Source organism: Dipodomys spectabilis, unplaced genomic scaffold (genome assembly GCF_019054845.1).
Source record: "Dipodomys spectabilis isolate Male_0828 unplaced genomic scaffold, ASM1905484v1 ptg000076l, whole genome shotgun sequence".
NCBI lineage: Eukaryota > Metazoa > Chordata > Mammalia > Rodentia > Heteromyidae > Dipodomys > Dipodomys spectabilis.
The window spans coordinates 6,518,633-6,538,103 of NW_024870753.1; the positions used below are offsets into that span (position 1 = coordinate 6,518,633).

At 43.2% G+C, this 19,471-nt stretch overlaps 1 protein-coding gene across 1 annotated transcript in view; it reads left to right on the forward strand.

The window, feature by feature from the left end:
• Kmt2a (lysine methyltransferase 2A) overlaps window positions 1-19,471 on the forward strand; it is an 80,085-nt gene that overhangs the window by 34,529 nt on the left and 26,085 nt on the right. The window contains 17 exon segments of the mRNA XM_042682906.1: window positions 534-711; window positions 2,032-2,266; window positions 4,106-4,170; window positions 4,604-4,981; window positions 5,408-5,481; window positions 5,887-6,018; window positions 6,885-6,998; window positions 8,526-8,672; window positions 8,985-9,080; window positions 9,283-9,403; window positions 11,752-11,865; window positions 12,256-12,440; window positions 13,902-14,075; window positions 14,979-15,089; window positions 15,614-15,687; window positions 17,428-17,621; window positions 17,937-18,043. Coding sequence (XP_042538840.1) covers window positions 534-711; window positions 2,032-2,266; window positions 4,106-4,170; window positions 4,604-4,981; window positions 5,408-5,481; window positions 5,887-6,018; window positions 6,885-6,998; window positions 8,526-8,672; window positions 8,985-9,080; window positions 9,283-9,403; window positions 11,752-11,865; window positions 12,256-12,440; window positions 13,902-14,075; window positions 14,979-15,089; window positions 15,614-15,687; window positions 17,428-17,621; window positions 17,937-18,043 — 2,499 coding nt within the window.

The following is a 19,471-nucleotide window of genomic DNA, read 5'->3' on the forward strand; positions in this document are numbered from 1 at the left end:
TGATTGAGGAAATAGGAAATCGTCTGTGGTTAGAATAGCCCCTTGGTACCAAATTGGTTTTGTAATAAAGACTGGTAGCTTGAATTTTGAGGGGAATTTGAAAGAAACAGTGCAGTTGGGATAAAGGCTTAGTTGGTTTTTAGTTTGTTTGCTTGGTTGGGTGGTTTTTGTTTCCTTTCGTTTTTGGTGTTTTGTTTGTTTTGTTTTTTGAGACGATTTTGCCAGCCCATGCTAGCCTCAAACTCCTGGTTCTCTTCTCTCTACTTCCTAAGTTAGCTAAGATTACAGGTGGGAACCACCACACTGGATGGATTTCTTCAAAATGAGAGGCCTTTTTCTTTTGGGAGCTGCTCATCTTAGGGTGCAAGGGAGATTATTTCTATATATTGATGTGGCTTATCAGCTGAGCTGAGAATAGCTAGAAATGTGTGTTTGATGCTAGATGATAATAAATCTATCAAGTATACCTTGGCTTCCTTTAATTATATATCCAGTGTGTATGGTTGTCATTGTTTCTGGCCTGCCTCATTTAGGGTCAAGAAAGTGATTCATCAGAGACCTCAGTGCGAGGACCCCGGATTAAACATGTCTGCAGAAGAGCTGCTGTTGCCCTTGGCCGAAAACGAGCTGTGTTTCCTGATGACATGCCCACCTTGAGTGCCTTACCGTGGGAAGAACGAGAAAAAATTTTGTCTTCCATGGGGAATGATGGTAGGTCAGCAAGGTCAACCGTGGGGTGCAAGCAGACGTCTGCTGTGTGTGCTGACTATTCTGGGAATGCCGGGTAGACTCTTCATAGTTTGAGTCTTTGAAGAACTAGATAGCTGGAAGAGATGACGTGTGAGGCAAGTCCCGTAAGTGAGAGGGAGAGGTATCCAAGGGCAGTTGGGAAGAGCCTCTCTGATACCACCACAGTACAGCAGAAGGTCTGCAAGGCAGTCAGGGGGTCCTTGGATAGAAGTTCAAGGCTGTTAGAAGACTTTCGTGTCTCTCAGGAACAAGTCCGTCCTAGTGCTTTGCTGTACCAAGCCAGTGTCTAGAAGGGAACATGGTTGCACCAGTGGATTTTGGTTTTATTTTTTGGCAGAACTGGTTGGAACGCAGGGCCTTGCTCTTGCTAGGCAAGCACTCCACCAGCAGATTCAGAGTGGGGCCTTGGCCTTGGGGATCTGTGAGGCACATTATCATGACTGCCATGTAGTTCCAATATGCTGGGTACCTACCCTTAATGACTTTAGGGGTTTAGAGAATCCTTAGATGTATATAGTTCATGGTTTCTTTGAAATTTTAGGTTAGATTTTTTAATTTTCATTAGGCTGCAATTACAGGCATTTAAAAGCATTTAAGTAGTTACTTTAATGATTTCTAAGCTGGGCACTGGTGGCTCCTACCTGTAATCCTAGGGCTCAGGAGACTGAGAACTGAGGATTGTGGTTCGAAGCCAGCCGAGTCCAAGAGAATCTTTTATCTCCAATTAATCACAGAAAATGTTGGAAGTGGCACTGTGGCTCAAGTGGTAGAGTGCTAGCCTTGAGCAAAAGGATCCCAGGGACAACACCAAGGCCTAGAGTTCAAGCCCCAGAGTCGGCAAAAAAAATAAATAAAAAATCTTGAGTTCTGGCTGGTATGGTGGCTTATATCTATAGTCCTAGCTACCAGGGAGGTGGAGATGGGAAGATTACAGTAGTTTGAGGCCAGTGAGGCAGAAAGGTAAGGAGACTCTCAAAGAATAAGCTGAGTGTGGTGGCACATGGCTACTATCCCAGCTACTTGGGATGTATAGGTAGGAGGGTATAGGTATAGGTGTGAGACTATCCTAGACAAAAATTACAGTGCCCTATCTGATAAAAGAAAATAATGAGACATAGCTTGAGTAGTAGAGTTGAGACCCTAATTCCAATAAAAGGAAAAACATCCAAGTTCTACCAATTAAATGAAATTTGACTGAATAACTTTTGAGGCCTTCCCCCTCTATTCCTCAGGAAGGGATTAGAGATTCCCTTGAAACCTAATGACACATTTCTTTGACAGACAAGTCATCAATTGCTGGCTCTGAAGATGCTGAACCTCTTGCTCCACCCATCAAACCAATTAAGCCTGTCACCAGAAACAAGGCGCCTCAGGAACCTCCAGTGAAGAAGGGACGGCGGTCAAGGCGCTGTGGGCAGTGTCCTGGCTGCCAGGTGCCTGAGGACTGTGGTGTGTGCACTAATTGCTTAGACAAGCCCAAGTTTGGTGGCCGCAACATAAAGAAGCAGTGCTGCAAGTGAGTGGCATCTTCAGCAGCGCCGGCCTTGCAGGCACGAAGGCTGCTGCTTCATCTCTGCTTTGCTGTAGAGACAGATAAGGAGACCAGAGTTGCCTTGAGTCTCTTTGGCTGCAAGATTAATTGTAGACTGGAATTTTGCGATGTACTTAAGTAAGAAATACTCGGGAGCAGTGCTGCCCTGTAGCACATTTTACAATAGTAGAAACATCCCGAGGAGCTCAGTTGGCTGTGTCAGTCATTAGTCACATGTGGCTCTTGAGCGCTTGGCCAGGTGGTGAATGTGGCTAAGGAACTACATTTTCTGTTTCAATTAATTTGGACTTAATTACATGTGACTAGTGACTACCCTATCAGTCAGTGCAGCACTGAAGGGATTCTACTTAAAGCCTGACAGATGTAGGCATAGTATTTAATGGGGTCTACTGCAATCACTCATCTTTATGCATGCCAGGAAACTTAAGAGACATCTTTCCTAAATCTGTACTTTATGACTCTTTGGGAATCTTTTCATGCATGAGGAATTTTTGAGAGAAAAAAATCTTTTTAATACTTTGCCTTTTCTTCCCTTTCAGTCAGTTCATGGGTATACCTTCTGCCTTTTGGGATGGTTTGTTTAAAATTGAATTATGTAAACATATTTTGGCAGTCAAGCATTTTGCCAAGTGCCTGGTATAAGAAATAGATGCTTTAGCTGGGCCTGTAATCCTACCCACTCAGGAGGCAGCAGGAAAGTCTGTGAGACTCTTACCTCCAATTAACTACCAGAAAACGGGAAGTGGTGCTGTGGCTCAAGTGGTAGAGTGCTTGCCTTGAGCTGAAGTGCTGAGGGACAGTGCCCAGGCCCAGAGTTCAAGCCCCATGACTGACCAAAAAAAAAGAAATAGATGCTTACTGAATGAGCAAATGAATGATGTTACAATAACTTAACATAAGGCATCAGCAGCAGAAACACTGCAGTTCTTCAGGAGAGACAGTTTCGCGGAGAAAAGTACTCGTATGCTTCGTTGCTCTAACCCTTAATCTTATCTCAGACCCAGTAGTAGCAAGAAGTAAAAGAATCACATAATTCCAAAAGACCCACGAGAGTAAGATCAAATTGCACTGAAGTTAGGGCCTACAATAGAGTCAATGCAACTTTAGACTTCAAATTAATTTTGAGTTTCATTAAATTCAAATTGAGTGGTGGAACATATCAAAGCCACAAGATACACCTGTAGCACTGTAGTGGTGACAAGGGACTGTGATGACTTTTGTCTATTTTGGGGTAAACACCAGATATTAAATATCTTATAAGGCAGCAGCTCATTTTGCTTCAAGAAATGTTCACTGATCATTTCGGATGTAGTGTTAGTCAGTATTGAGTTAAAAGAAACTTGAAAGTTGGGCGCCGGTGGCTCATGCATATAATCCTAGCTACTCAGGAGGCCGAGGTCTGAGGATCGTGGTTCAAAGCCAGCCAGGGCAGGAAAGTCCATGAAACTCTTATCTTCAGTAAACCACCAGAAAACTGGAAGTGGCACTGTAACTCAAGTGGTAGAGTGCTCTCTAGCCTTGAGCTGAAGAGCTCAGGGCTCAAAGTTCAAGCCACATGATCGACAAAAAAAAAAAAAAAAAGAAACTTGAGTCCCATTTCAAAAATGATTTTATATTTGCTTCTTTTAGCCTACAGGTAGGTAAAATTGCTGACCCAGGTTTCCAAAGGCTCAGATGTAATAAACTGTCCTTGTTCTAGCCCTCGAAGTGAACCTGAAATGATCATCACACAGATGAATGCTTGTCCTGGTTGCTTCTCTTTTAAATGCAACTGACATTACGGTTTTCCCCTTGTTACCCTAGGATGAGAAAATGCCAGAATCTCCAGTGGATGCCCTCCAAGGCCTACCTTCAGAAGCAAGCTAAAGGTAGCGGCACAGCCGTCTCCCCAGAACCCTTCCTGCTTTCATCTCCTTCACTTGTGCATACTCCATGTAAAGAGCATATTAGGGGTTTGGTTTGGTTTGGTTTTTCTTTTAAAATACTGCTTTTTCCCAGGGAGTTGGTGGTGGTTGAAGCTGGATGATAGGGACACAGGGTTCATCTGACTCTTGTTTAATCATTTCCATCTCAAAACCTTTTTCAAAGCTCATGTAAAGTTTATTTCACCCTTTTTCCTAGAGCAATAGGAGTATACCTGCTCAACTTGTTTACCATATCTGCCCACCCGATCAGCTCAGCATTAATTTTCCTGACTTGTAGGAAACCATGAATAAGATTATGATATATTTCTATACTTCTATTTTAATTAAAAATTTTTCTCACTTACAAAACATAGTCTTCTTGTTTGTTTTCCCCAAGCTGTGAAAAAGAAAGAGAAAAAGTCTAAGACCAGCGAAAAGAAGGAGAGCAAGGAGAGCACTGTTGTGAAGAACTTGGTGGACTCGAGTCAGAAACCTGCTCCAGCAGCACGCGAGGATCCGGCCCCGAAGAAGAGCAACAGTGAGCCTCCTGCCCGGAAGCCCGCGGAAGAAAAGAGTGAAGAAGGTCACGCCCCCATCCCAGCACCCGAACCCAAGCAGGCCACCACCCCAGCTTCCAGGAAGTCCAGCAAACAACTCTCCCAGCCGGCGCCAGCCGCCCCCCCTCAGCCACCCACCACGGGACCCACGAGAAAAGAGGCTCCTAAGACCACGCCAAGTGAACCCAAGAAAAAGCAGCCGCCACCACCGGAATCAGGTGAGCGAGGAGAGCAGGAGGATGGCTGAGCCACAGGAGCTAGAAAGAAGCGCTGCTGTCCCACGTGTCGGTCAGAACCTGAATTGTCTGTCTCCAGTTCAAGAAAATGAACTCTCTTTTTAACTACTCCGGAATAACAAATAGGAACAAAACAAAAACTTGGTGATAATTACCTTAAATTCTTTTTTTTTTCTTTTTTCCTGTGTGTGTGTAGGGGGGCACACGTGGGGCGGGGTTCTGGAGATCACACCCAGGGCCTGTGAGTGTTGGACATGCACTGTTCCCCTGAACCACATCCCAGCCCAAATATGGCCTTAATTTCCTACTGGAAGCTAGAGTTGTGGTGTTTTCTAATGTCCCTCTCTTCACTGGCCAGCCAGTCCTAAACTTGCCATCATCTGATGCAATCTACTTTGAATTCTTCAGGTCCAGAGCAGAGCAAGCAGAAAAAAGTGGCTCCCCGCCCAAGTATCCCTGTAAAACAAAAACCCAAAGAAAAGGTGAGGAGCCCTGTGTTTGTCTCCATTTCTCATGTGTGTGCCGTCTGTCGCGAAAGCCTTGTCCTTGGCTTCCACGTGGCGTGGAGCTGCACACGGCCTCTGTGTCATGACAGCGGAACTTGTTGAAATGAGTAAATTAAAGGTTTAGGCTTTACCCATGGTCTTTTCTGATGTCTTTTCCTTTGTTGCTTTTCTCTTTCTTCTTGGGCCCTTGTGTTGTAGCCTAGTGTATTCTATCGGCCATGTGGTATAACCGTGTTCTGCCCTCACATCCTTTAGTATAATACTTGCCTATAAAAGCCACCCGTACCTATGCCCACTGTATTTATTATGGACAGAGCGCTTAAGACTCTTCAAACATGAAGGCAGGTAGAGTGTGGCTTTTTCTCTATCTTGTCTCCTTAGGAAAAACCACCTCCAGTTAATAAGCAGGAGAGTGCAGGCACTTTGAACATCCTCAGCGCCCTCTCCAATGGCAATAGTTCTAAGCAGAAAGTCCCAGCAGATGGAGTCCACAGGATCAGAGTGGACTTTAAGGTAAAAATGTTCAGTGAGGCTTGAGATGTAGCTCAGTGGCACAGCGCTTGCCTAGCAAGTGCAGTGTCCTGGGTTTGCTCCCCAGTACCAAAATAACTAGATAAATAAAGGACAAAAAAAGTACAGTTAAAAAATGTTCAATGATCGTGCATTTCAACGAGTGTCGCAGCCTTTAAATGAAATTTGGTTTTTGTGGGGTTTGGTTTGGTTTTGCCAGTCCGGGACTTGCAGTCAGGGCCTGGGCACTGTCCCTGAGGTTATTTAGCTCAAGAATAGTGCTCTACCACTTGAGCCACAGCTCTGCTTCCAGCTTATTTTTGGTGGTTAATTGGAGATGACAGTCTCACGGACTTTACTGCCCCAGATGGTTTTTAACCACAATCCTCGGATCTCAGCCTCCTCAGTAGCTAGGATTACAGGCATGAGTCACTGGCGCCTGGTGCCTAGTTTTTTGTTTTGTTGTGTTTTGTTACAAAAAGGTGCTACTAAAGGTGTTGAAGCACACGATGAGCACCAAGCAGTGGGATGATTAAGAAGTGCAGCTCTCAGATGGGCTCAGGGCTGAGAGGCCTGCAGTCAGAGCTGAGTTCCCTGTGGGAGCAGAGTGGAGGCCACAGCCAGGCTGAGTGGTGGCTGAGGAAATCTCTGTCCCACTGAGATCAGGAGATCCAATCCCACTCTAAACTTTGTCATCTATTTAGCAGAAATCAAACTCATAGTTGAGCCTTTTACTAGTTTATGTCTGATAGTAAATTTTTTTTGGACTTGTTCAAAATATGGTATTGAGGTATCACTCTGATTTTCTGCTTTTTATCCTCATTTTGTCAGTGTCAAGCTTTCATTAAGTGATCTTTCTCTCTTCATAGGAGGATTGTGAAGCAGAAAACGTGTGGGAGATGGGAGGCTTAGGAATCTTGACCTCTGTTCCTATAACACCTAGAGTCGTTTGCTTTCTCTGTGCCAGTAGTGGGCACGTAGAGGTAAGGGATCTTGCTTCTTCGAACCCTCGACGAGGGAAATGTAGGTGGCTGAGGTGGGTGAGTGAGATAGTATTCTTTTCGTTAGTATTTAGCAGGTACTAGCCTCATTTAAACCAGTTAATTTTTAATTTTTAAGAAATTTCATAGTACTGGGTAGTCTCATCTCTTAAATTCAATCTTTTATTAGAGTCCTAATTTTTCTTTTCAATATCCATGTTTGGATATTGAAAAGAAAAATTAAAGCAGTAGTATTCCTCTATAAAAAGAGATGCTTTTAAGTTATTTTATATTGAATACCAAAGATCTTTTATGTATAAAAAATCTGTAAGCAATTAATAAGGCACATATCCAATAAAAAAAAAAACGGGTAAAAGAAATAGATCATCCACAAAATGAGAAATAAAAACATGGTGTTGAGGGGGTGATTTGTCCTTCTGATGATAAAAATGTAGAAATGGACTCAATGCAGAAGTGGTAGTTGTCAGTATTAGTGTGTTAGTATGAAAGCCTGGGTTAATATGAAAATAACTTACTTAAGAAAAGATAACAGCTTATAACTGTTAATATATTGTAAAAACACAGAGCAAAAAGCAACATTTAAATCCCTGCTGATTTTTCTTTCCTAACTCCTTTATATTCTGTTCCCATTTACGTCTTTGCTTTTTGTTTGTTTTTTTTATTTTTGTTGTTGTTGTTTTTTGTCAGTTATGGGACTTGAACTCTGGGCCTGAACACTGTCCCCTAACCTCTTCAGCTCAAGGCTAGCACTCAACCAGTTGAGCCACTGCACCCCTTCAGTTTTCTGAGTGGTTTAATGGAGATAAGAGTCTCACAGACTTTCCTGTGTTGGCTTTGAAATGCCATCTTCAGATCTCAGCCTCCTGTGTAGCTAGGATTATAGGCATGAGCCACTGGTTGCCCGGCTTACATCTTTGTTTATAAGCTCTCTTATGGTACTTAGCACATTGTGTTAAATCCTTTTTTTTTTTGAGACAGAGGTCTCTCTATGTAGTCCAAGCTGGCTTTGAACTCTGCTCTTCCTCAGCTTCTGGAGTGTTGTACCACTCGGTTATGTCTTAGGGTTACTGCATTTCATTTGTTTCTTTTTGGCACTTTTTGGCACTAGTGTTATATCCCTTCCTCCTCTGAAATACTTGAGAGTATTTTTAGTTGGTTTTTGTTTTTTGTTTTTGGATTTTTGAAGCTTTGGAATATTTGCGTAGCCATAATGAGATACCTTGGGGTTGGGACCCAAGGCTATCCATGAAACTCATTTGTTTCATATATGATTTATACATATAGCCTGAAGGTAGTTTGATTCAAGGAACACAGTTTGTACATTGAGCCAAGAGGCATCATGTCAGCACTTAAAGGGTTTCGGATTTTGGAGCATTTTGGATTTCAGATTGTCATGATAAATTCTCACCCTGCATAGAGGAGTGGACTCATAAAACTCAAAAGTATTTGTAGTTAGTATTTTTTTCTACATGTTATTTGACACATCTCTGTGTTCTCTTCTTGATACAGTTTGTGTACTGCCAAGTGTGTTGTGAACCCTTCCACAAGTTTTGTTTAGAGGAAAACGAGCGCCCTCTGGAGGACCAGCTGGAAAACTGGTGTTGTCGTCGCTGCAAGTTCTGCCATGTGTGTGGCAGGCAGCATCAGGCTGCGAAGGTACAGCACTAAGTAACGGAGCTGTCTCTCTGTTCTCCGCCTTCTGAGGGTTTACATCTGTTACTTTCTTTGTCGACTTCTTTTTTTTCCCCACTATTTAAGTGGGTACTCTTTTTGTTGGCATGATTTTGTTTTTAATTTTCAACGTAGAACAGAAAACATAACAAATATGGTAAAATTACTTCACAAGGAGTCCCTTGAACAGGAAATAAATCTCTCTGTATTGGTTGGGAGTGAGAGGTGCGTAACGGAATTGCTGCCCTTCTGAGGAGGAGAAATGACGTGCTGTGCTCACATCCCATTTTCCTGCAGCAGCTGCTGGAATGTAATAAGTGCCGAAACAGCTACCACCCTGAGTGCCTGGGACCAAACTACCCCACCAAACCCACGAAGAAAAAGAAAGTTTGGGTGAGCCACTCGCATTGGCCAGGGTGGGCCGGGAGGGCATAACTTGTCAGAGAGTACTTGTTTCAGGACGTCGGCATTCACCTTGTTAGCAAACATTGTTTCAGCAAAGAAATCAAATCTAGTTCGTTCACTTGAGATCTTTTAAATAAGGAAGGGTATTAAACTAAGAAATTCCTCGTGGGTTTCTTTTCTTCCTTTGCAGATCTGTACGAAGTGCGTTCGCTGCAAGAGCTGCGGCTCTACAACTCCAGGCAAAGGATGGGATGCACAGTGGTCCCACGACTTCTCACTGTGCCATGACTGTGCCAAACTCTTCGCTAAAGGTACTCCAGAAAGCCAGTTGGTCCACACTGCCCCCTGCAGGAGGATGGAGGACAAGTCTCGCTTGTTCGGCCAAGGAGGCCATGTAGACACGGCTACAGCAGTTCTTTCTTTTGCCCAAACTATTAGCAACTGGGAATGTTTTGTTATCTTTAATAGGAAGAATTGGGAAATTCTCATTACAGCTAAGTGCAAATGAGTTCTCTGAGCCAGTAAGCCAAAATGTGATGCATATACAGTTGGTTCAGAGATAACTTTAGGTGATACTCCGACATTTTATTTTAATTACACCAAAAGTTCTAATTAATACATTATGCACATTTTCTTAATGATGGTGTGAAATCACCAGTAAGATTTTTGGTTAGTTTATTTTCCCAGTACTGGAACTCAACTTGAGTCAGGGCTTTCCACTTTGCTAGGCAAGTCTCTACCACCTGAGTCATGTTTCTAGACTTTTTTTTCCCCACCAGTCTTGGGGCTTGAACTCAGGGCCTAGGCACTATCCCTGAACTGCTTTTACACAAGACTAGTACTCTACCACTTGAGCTATATAGTGCTATTTCCGGCTTTTTTTATGTGGTACTGAGGAATCGAAACCAGAGCTTCATCACACATGGCAAGCACTCTACCATTTAGCCACATTCCAAGCCACCACCACCCCCTTCCTAGCCTTTCTTTTGTCATTTGTGGGGCTTGAACCCTGGGCCTGGGCGCTGTCCCTCACCTCTTCAGCTCAAGGTGAGTGCTCTACCACTTGAGCCACAGTGCTACTTCCAGTTTTCTGAGTGGTTTATTGGAGATAAGAGTCTCACATCTCAGCCTCCTGACTAGCTAGGATTATAGGCATGAGCCACTGATGCCCGGCTCCCCCCTCCACCCTCGCTTTTTTTTTTTTTTTTGGGTCCGGTCGTGGGGACTGAACTCTGGGTCTGGGTGCTGTCCCTCAGCTCTTCAGCTCAAGGTTAGCGCTCTGCCACTTGAGCCACAGTGCCACTTCCAGTTTTTTTCTTTTTGCTTATGTGGTGCTGAGGACTGGAACCCAGGGCCTCAGGATCTGCCCAGGCCAGTCTCAGGTGGTGATCCCCCTACATATGCTCCTGAATAGCTAAGATTACAAGCATGTCCCACCACACTCAACTTGTCTATTGAGATGAGAGTCTTGCTAACAGTTTTCTCAATCAGGCTATAAGTAATGATTCTAACATTCTCCATCTACTGAGTATCTTTTTTTAAAAATAATTTTAATTAATATTATGCTTATGTGGTACTGAGGAATTGAACCCAGGGCTTCATGCATGCTAGGCAAGCACTCTACCACTAAGCCACATTCCCAGTCCAAGTAACAGGTGTTTTGAGCTGCAATCTCACTAGGTAGACCATGCGGGCCTGGCACTCATGGCATTCCTCCTTCACCTTTCTGAGGGCTAGGCTATCAGAGCTGTGACACACGGCCAGCTCTAATTTACTGTGTATGAAATCGGCAGATCAGCTTAAGTCTATTAAGAAATAACAGAGGGAGCCAGGTGCTGGTAGCTCACACCTGTAATCCTAGCTACTGAGGATCGTGCAGGAAAGTCTGTGAGATTCTTATCTCCAGTTAACCATCAGAAAACTAGAAGTGGCACTGTGCCTTAAAGTGGTAGAGTGCTATCCTTGAACAGAAAAGCTCAAGATAGCACCCAGGCCCCGAGTTCAAGTCCCATGACCAACAGAAGAAGAGGAAGTAACAGAGGAAGCTGAGTACTAGTGGCTCACACCTATAATCCTTGCTATTCAAGAGGCTGAGATCTGAAGATTGAGTTTTAAAGCTACCTCTGATAGACAAATCTAAGAGACTCTTGCCCCTGCAAAAAGCTACAAGTGGAAGCATGCCTTAAATCATAGCATACCCAATATAAACTTAAAAAGCCAAGTGAGAGTGTTTGGCCTTGAGTTCAAGCCCTACTACTGGCACCAAAGGGAAAAGAGTGATGGAGGGGATTCATGGATAAGGCAAACTGGAGACGGATGGATGGAGGACTGGATTTTAGAAAGCAGTGCTCCGAGTTGCTTAGAAGCTCAACATCACTTTGGAATGTTCACTCTTCTGCCCTTTCTCTGTTACGTTAATCTGTCTTCTGATGTGGTCGTGTAGAGAGGAGGCGCCGGGGTGCAGTCTTCTCTGAGAATTCTAGGAGTGCAGAGTGCGCTTGTCGGCGGTGTGTGAAGCCAGCACGGAGCCGTTTTGGCATTCGCCGTGACTTGCGAAGGGGGCGGCTTGTCGTTAGGTTGCCAGGGGCCCACTTCAAGTGGAGGGCGTGAGGGGCCCAGGTGCGGGGCCCCAGCCCAGGCCAGCGTTGCCTTGTTTCAGGAAACTTCTGCCCTCTGTGTGACAAGTGCTATGACGACGACGACTACGAGAGTAAGATGATGCAGTGCGGGCGCTGCGACCGCTGGGTCCACTCCAAGTGCGAGAACCTTTCAGGTACAGAAGGTTGGACTCTTTTTTTTTTTTGTAACCATTTCTTTTCTCCTAGGTATTGCTGCACTTAAAGTCCCCAGAGCCCTATCCCCCTCAGACTAGCGCTGCTCGGAAGTTATTTTCCACGTATAGTGTAGTCTCTAGAATAAGCAGCATGTAGGCTCGGGCTCATTTCACCTGAACACATCCCTGTAGTTCTTGTCCATTGTGGAAAGGCACTGGGACCTTGGGGTCTCCCTTCACCAAAGCCAGGGCTAGTGCTGGCTAGTGACTCCCGGCATGAGAGCAGGACGGGCGACCCCATGCAGCTCAGGGTCAGGTCAAAGTCGACTACCGACTTCTCCCTCCCTCCGCTCTTAGAGGACCCATCATTGTAGGCTTTTGCTTTTCTAGATGAGATGTATGAGATTCTATCCAATCTGCCAGAAAGTGTGGCCTACACTTGTGTCAACTGTACTGAGCGGCACCCTGCAGAGTGGCGGCTGGCCCTAGAAAAAGAGCTTCAGCTTTCTCTAAAGCAAGTTTTGACCGCCTTGTTGAATTCCCGGACTACCAGTCACTTGCTACGCTACCGGCAGGTAGGCTGAATTCCCTAAGAGCTCATTCTTAGTTTTCACTTTAATAATGGAACAGGGTTTGGTTTTTGGTAGTTTGTTTTGTTTACAGCTTTAGCTTTATAATCTTGTTTCGGGAAGTTTTTAGAGCCAACCTCCTTCTCAGGAGTCGGACATAGGAAGGGACTATATGTTCAAAGGATGCATTGCTATGAGAAATAGCAACTTTTCTGCTCACCCTGCAAGTGATGCGGAGCCAGTGAAGGACTTCATCCAGGAGAGTGACCCGATCAGAGTTGCTCTTTAGCAATAAAGTTAACTCTTGCTGGGCACCAGTGGCTCACACCTGTGATCATAGCCACTTAGGAAGCTAAACTGAGGGTCACAGTTTTTGAAGCCAGCCCAGACAGGAAAGTCCATGAGACTTACCTCCCTCCAAGAAATTACCAAGAAGTTTTTGGGAGTGGAACTATGGCACAAGTGAGAAAGCACTAGCCTTGAGCATAAAGAAGCTCAGGGACAGCATTCAGGCCCTGAGTTCAAGTCCCGGGACTGGCATGTGTACATGCACACACTCATACACGCATGTACACACATACACTCACACACGCAATTACTCTCACTGGCCTGCAGAGGTTAGCAAGAACTGACCCTAGAGTCAGGACCAGTCATTGGGCGGCAGTTAATGGTGGTCAGCTTAAAGCTGACCATGTAAGTTGTGAATACTAGGTATATATAATCTCAGAACTACCTAGAATAGAGATAGGCTGCTATTCTGTCTTTTAAGAAAACTACAGTTAATGGTAGAGTGCATGCCTAGCATACATGAAACCCTGGATTTGATTCCTCAGTACCGCATAAACAGAGAAAGCTAGAAGTGGTAGAGTATTAGCCTTGAGCAAAAGAAGCGCAGGGACAGTGCCTAGGCCCTGAGTTCAACCCCTAGGACTGGCAAAAAAGTAAATAAATAAAACTATCTTTTTATTGTTTGCTTGTTTTGGTCGGTTGTGTTTGAACTCTGGGGCTGGGTACTATCCCTCAGCTCTTCAGCTCAAGGTGAGCACTCTACCATTTGAGCCACAGCACCACTTCCAGTTTTCTGGTGGTTTATTGGAGATAAGAGTTTCATGGACTTCTCTGCCCGAGTTGGCTTTCAACCGCAATCTCCAGATCTCAGCCTCCAGTGTAGCTAGGATTATAGGTGTGAGCCACCGGTACCTGGCCCATTTTTTTTTAATAGGAAAAATTGTTGCTCACCGTTTTCTTTCATACTACTTTTGGAAATTATCAAGCAAAGTTTCTAAGTTCCTACCTACCCTAGCCAGCTATTAGATCATAGGCTTGTTTTAACTTTTCTTTCTAAAGAAATTTCTGCTTATTATCATGTTCTTTGTATCTTATAGTGGGACTTTTACCATGTTAATAGGGTTTGCATAAAGGCCACATTTTTAGTGTTAGATAAAAGAACATCTTTCTTGGCAACAGGCTGCCAAGCCTCCAGACTTAAACCCTGAGACGGAGGAGAGCATACCTTCCCGCAGCTCCCCGGAGGGCCCGGATCCTCCTGTGCTTACTGAGGTCAGCAAGCAGGATGAGCAGCAGCCTTTAGACCTGGAAGGAGTCAAGAGGAAAATGGACCAGGGCAACTACACATCTGTGGTATGTCTCTATAGCAAGCCACCAAAGTTTTAGGCACCCGCTTCACTTCCTTGAATCTTTGGGGAATGAAGCTGCTTATAAGTAAATTTGAAAATAATTAGAATTAGACAAGGAATGTGGCTTAGTGGTAGAGTGCTTGCCTAACATGCATGAGGCCCTGGGTTCAATCCCTTGGTACCACATACACAGAAAATTAATAAAGGAAAAATAACCATTAAAAGTATTAAAAAGAAAATAATTGGAATTGTATTTAGAAATGTCACATAGCTTGAGATACCTAAATATGTATATATTTATTTACATATGCACACTAAATATATATATATATATGAATTAGTTCTGTATTTTAGAAGAAGGATTATGATAGGATAATCTCTCTATTTTATTTGGCTTTTATCTGAATTCTCTGAAAATTATTTTTACATGAAGAGGGGACACTAGCTAATTTAGGGTAAATGAGAATGTGTAGTTAATTCATCCTCCTCTTTGGAGCTTGGATCTGACTTTATTCATTTGTAACTAGATGCTTTTAATTTTATGATGTTAAAAATGCACAGAGGGAACAAATATATAGGAAATGGTCATTTACTATATGTGGTCTGCATTTGCTACTCCGTGTTTATGTTAGTCCAGATGAAAAATTATGAACCTGTTTGGCTACCTTAGCATGATCAAGTTAATTTGTTTGCATTTTTGCCTTATTAACCTGCATCTCCAGATTGCCGCAAGTTAATTGTGTACAGAATTCTGAAGGCCTCAGCCAAAGAGAAATGACATTATTTAAAATAGGATGTGATATGTTGGATGACTAAGTAGGCAAGAGTGTCACATGAGTGTCAGGAATTGTTTTATAAATTACCTTGATTATCTTATGGATAATTGGACTTTTGTTTTTGCACACAGTTGGAGTTCAGTGATGATATTGTAAAGATCATTCAAGCAGCCATTAATTCCGATGGGGGGCAGCCAGAGATTAAAAAAGCCAACAGCATGGTCAAGTCCTTCTTTATCCGGGTAAATTTTCTTTCTCTCTCTTTTGTATTGGTCCTAAGGCTTGAACTCAGAGCCTGAGAGCTATCTTTGAACTTTTTTGCTCGAAGCTAACACTCTAACTCCATTTTCAGCTTTTGGGTTTTTTTTTGTTTGTTTGCTGGTTAATTAAAGATAAGAGTTTCATGGACTTTCCTGCCTGCCCAGGCTGGCTTTGAACCATGATCCTCAGATCTGAACCTTCTGAGTAGCTAGGATTACAGATGTGATCCTGTAATGTCTGGCTATAGTTCATATTTGTAATGCTTACCTATGAGCAGTAACTCAGGAACACATTGACTTGTTTTCTTTTGTTGTTTGCTTTGTCCCATGTATAAAACATCTTCGTTTTAATTAGATTCTCCTATTCTTTGGTAGGAGTTAGTCAGGTTGTCAGAGTAGATAGATCTTTTAGGCTTTGGTAGCCTAAAATCAGTACCAATACTGACAGAGATACTGATGGGAAGTTATTTGTTTCACATGTTTACTTTTTGTTGGTTTTCTTTCAGCAAATGGAAAGAGTTTTTCCATGGTTTAGTGTCAAAAAGTCCAGGTTTTGGGAGCCAAATAAAGTATCAAGCAAGTAAGTAAATTCAGCATTACATTTTTCCCTTTGTCACTTAGAAATCTTAGAGTTCTCATATTTCTACATTGAGGTCTTTTAGGAAGCTTGTTTTTATTTTTAGTTTTTGATACTACTGGAGTTTGAACTCAGAGCCTCAGGATTACTAGGTAGGCATTCAGCCATATCACCAGCCCTATTTGCTTTAATTACTTTTTGGAAGGGGGCTCATGTTATTTATGCCTGTTCATAGCTTTGGACTACAATCTTCCTACTTAAGCTTCTGAGTATCTAAAAACACACATCACCATCACAGCTTGTTGATTGAGATGTGGCCTCGCTAACTTTTTGCATAGGCTGGCCTCAAACTCTGTTCCTCTGATCTTCACCTCTGAGTAGCTAGGATTACAGATGTGAGCCACCATAACAATCTTCTAATATGTTTTAATGTTTAAAGTAAATCAGGCCTAGTGCTAGTGGCTTTGGGCCTGTAATTCTAGCCACTCAGAAGGCTGAGATCCAAGGATCACCGTTTGAAGCCAGCTCAGGCAGGAAAGTCCATAAGAACTCATTACCAATTAACTACCAAAAAAGCTGAAAGTAGAGCTGGGGGTCAAAGTGATATAGTACTAGCCTTGGGCACAAAAAGTGTGGGACAGTGCCCAGGCCCTGAATTCAGCAAACCGCTCCTATCCCCGACCTCCACCTCAAGACAAAAATTGGTTCAGGTGCCTTTTGTGCTGGTTCAGAAACAACAGTTAAGGGCTGGGAAGGTGGCTCAGAGGTAGAGTGCTTGCCTCTCATGCATGAGTCCCTGGGTTCGATTCCTCAGCACCACATAAGTAGAAAAAGCTGGAAGTGGCGCTGTGGCTCAAGTGGTAGGGTGCTAGCCTTGAGCTGAAGAGCTGAGGGACAACGCCAAGGCCCAGAGTTCAAGCCGCAAACAAACCGACAAACAAAAAACAATAACAAAAAAAAAAAAAAACCCTTAATGTTTGCAGTAAGCTCTTGCCCGTTTTCACTTAAGAAACTACTATATTTTAGGGAACTTAGTTATTATAGTTGGGTTCTAGTTTACTTGGTTCAGTGTTTTTTACTACTCTTAATTTAATTTTTATGACAGTAAATCATTTTAGTTTCTGATAGGTGTTATTACTTCAGGAAGTTTAGCAAAGTGTCATATATTACAATTACCTTTTCAAGCCAAGTGTGGTGGTATAATCCCAGCATTTTGTTGGTGGTGGTGGTCATGGGGTTTAAACTCTGGGCTTGGGTACTGTCCCTCAGCTCTTCAGCTCAAGGCAAGCACTCTACCACTTGAGCCACAGTGCTACTTCTGGTTTTCTGGTAGTTAATTGGAGATGAGAGTCTCATGGATTTTCCTGTTCAGGCTGGCTTTGAACTGTGATCCTCAGATCTCAGTCTCCTGCGTAGCTAGGATTACAGGTGTGAGCCACTGGCACCCAGCTAATCCCAGCATATTTGAAGCTGAGAATGGAAGATTTTGGCTAACTTGGGCTGTATAGTGAGAAACTGGGAACTGGCAGTGGGGGTGGGGGAGAGTTGAAATACTATCTAATATATACTATCTTAATAATACTATAGAACATTGAGGTACTATATAATTAAGCAAATTTCAAATACATTCTATAAGTGGCTCAGATGGGTCCAGACCTGGTGCTGTCAAGCATTTGATTATCTGTATTGTTCTAGGTGTACTGTAGGAGCTCAATAAATACTTGTTGAATCGGTTGTTTTCAGCAGTGGGATGCTACCAAACGCAGTGCTTCCACCTTCACTTGACCATAATTATGCTCAGTGGCAGGAGCGAGAGGAGAACAGCCACACCGAACAGCCTCCTCTCATGAAGAAAATCATCCCCGCTCCCAAACCCAAGGGCCCTGGAGAACCAGACTCGCCCACGCCTCTGCATCCTCCCACACCGCCGATTTTGAGTAAGGCATCAAGGGAAGAGGCGTGATCTTTTTCTCTCTAGATGCATATGACAGACTTTGTAAACCCAAACTTAATCAGAAGAAGGAATTTTCAGATCATCCATAAATGTAATGAAGTCATTGTTTTTGCTTCACTTGGGATGTTAACAAAGCCTGACATCAATACTCTGCGTATTTTAGCTCAATCAAACAACAAAACTTGGAACGTTTTTTAAAAAGTGTTTATTTTACATACACTAGCAGGATTGTTTTCTTTTGTCCTGGGAATTAAACATAGCACTGTCAATTTTAACTGCCTGTCTTTCGGGTTCCAAGGTACTGATCGGACTCGAGAAGACAGCCCAGAGCTGAACCCGCCCCCAGGCATAGAGGATAACAGACAATGTGCATTGTGTTTGATGTATGGTGATGACAGTGCAAATGTAAGTACTTGGAGACAGAAGATCCTGGTTAATAGACACCGCTTGTGAGCTGCTTCCCATTTGTGGTAATTTTGATGCCTGTGGTGCCGCTTGTTTGGCACTTGATGGTACTTACTGTACACTTTTGTTGTGTTTTGTTTTGAGCTGGCCTGGAACATGTAATCCTCCTGCCTCAGCCTCCCAGTAGCTGGATGATAGGCATGCACCATCATGTCTGACTTGAAGAGTATTATTTTGTTTTCTTATAACTGACAAATTAATTTAAAATGTGATTTGCTTTAAAATACTCTATTGCTGCCTAATAATTTATCATGGGAATTCCTTAAAAAGATTTTATGAAGCTGGGTGCTGGGATCATGCTACTCAGGAGGCTGAGATCTGAGGTTTCGCAGCCAGCCTGGAAAAGAAAGTCCACAAGACTTTTATCTGTAATTAACCACCAAAATGCTGGAACTGAAGCTCAAGTGGTAGAGCACCAGCCTGAGCAAAAGAAAGAAGCTCAGGGACAGCACCCAGGCCCTGAGTTCCAGCCCTAGAACCATCCCACACGCACATTTGCTCTGTCTGTCTGTCTGTCTGTCTGTCTGTCTGTCTCTCTCTCTCTCTCTCTCACACACACACACACACACAGAGATTTATGAAAGTCAGGGTTAGGGATGTGGCTAGGCAAATGGGATGCCCACAAAGAAAAGGGCATTCTGAAGAAGCTGCTGGTGAAGTAGCTGTGTTTAGCGTGGACATAGGACAGATCAGAGCCTCGCTTCTAGCAGACGGCCGTGTTCATTCCTCTGCTTTTCTATTTACTTACAACGTTAACAAGTAGCCTAGTCTATCTGACCCTCAATTACATGTGTAAAATAAAGATAACAATGCACAGAAATAAAACAATGACAGAAATAAAACCATCGTAAGAGTTGGAGTGTAAAGCAGCGGCAGCTAGCACTCTTCACCCTCCTCTTCCCCATCAGCGCTACCTGCTCCAGCCTCCTCACAATCTTTTTCTAGGGAAAGATAACAATGCTTACCTCAGAGAGTAATGTATGGAAAACTCTTATTTAATGCTTGGTACATAGTAAGCTTTTTACAATTTTTTTTTCAGGAGTTTGGGGACTTGGGAGTGTGGCTCAGTGACAGAGCACTTACCTAGCCTGCATGAGGCTGTGTGTCCAACCCCAGCACTGGCAGGAAAAAGTTTTTAATGCAGTCTGAATGCTGACTCTAAATAATGGTTTTAAAGAAGTAATAGCACATTTATATAACCTTACCACATATTACACTTTCTGACTCTCCAGATTTATAAAATATTTCCAGTCTGAAAAAGTAATCTAGAAAGAAAATGGAAACATTGAAAACTGAATTGAGATTTTTGTGTGCCTCCCTAAAGAATTAATAGGTTCTTTCTTGAGGTTGTCTTAACTAAGGTAAAAC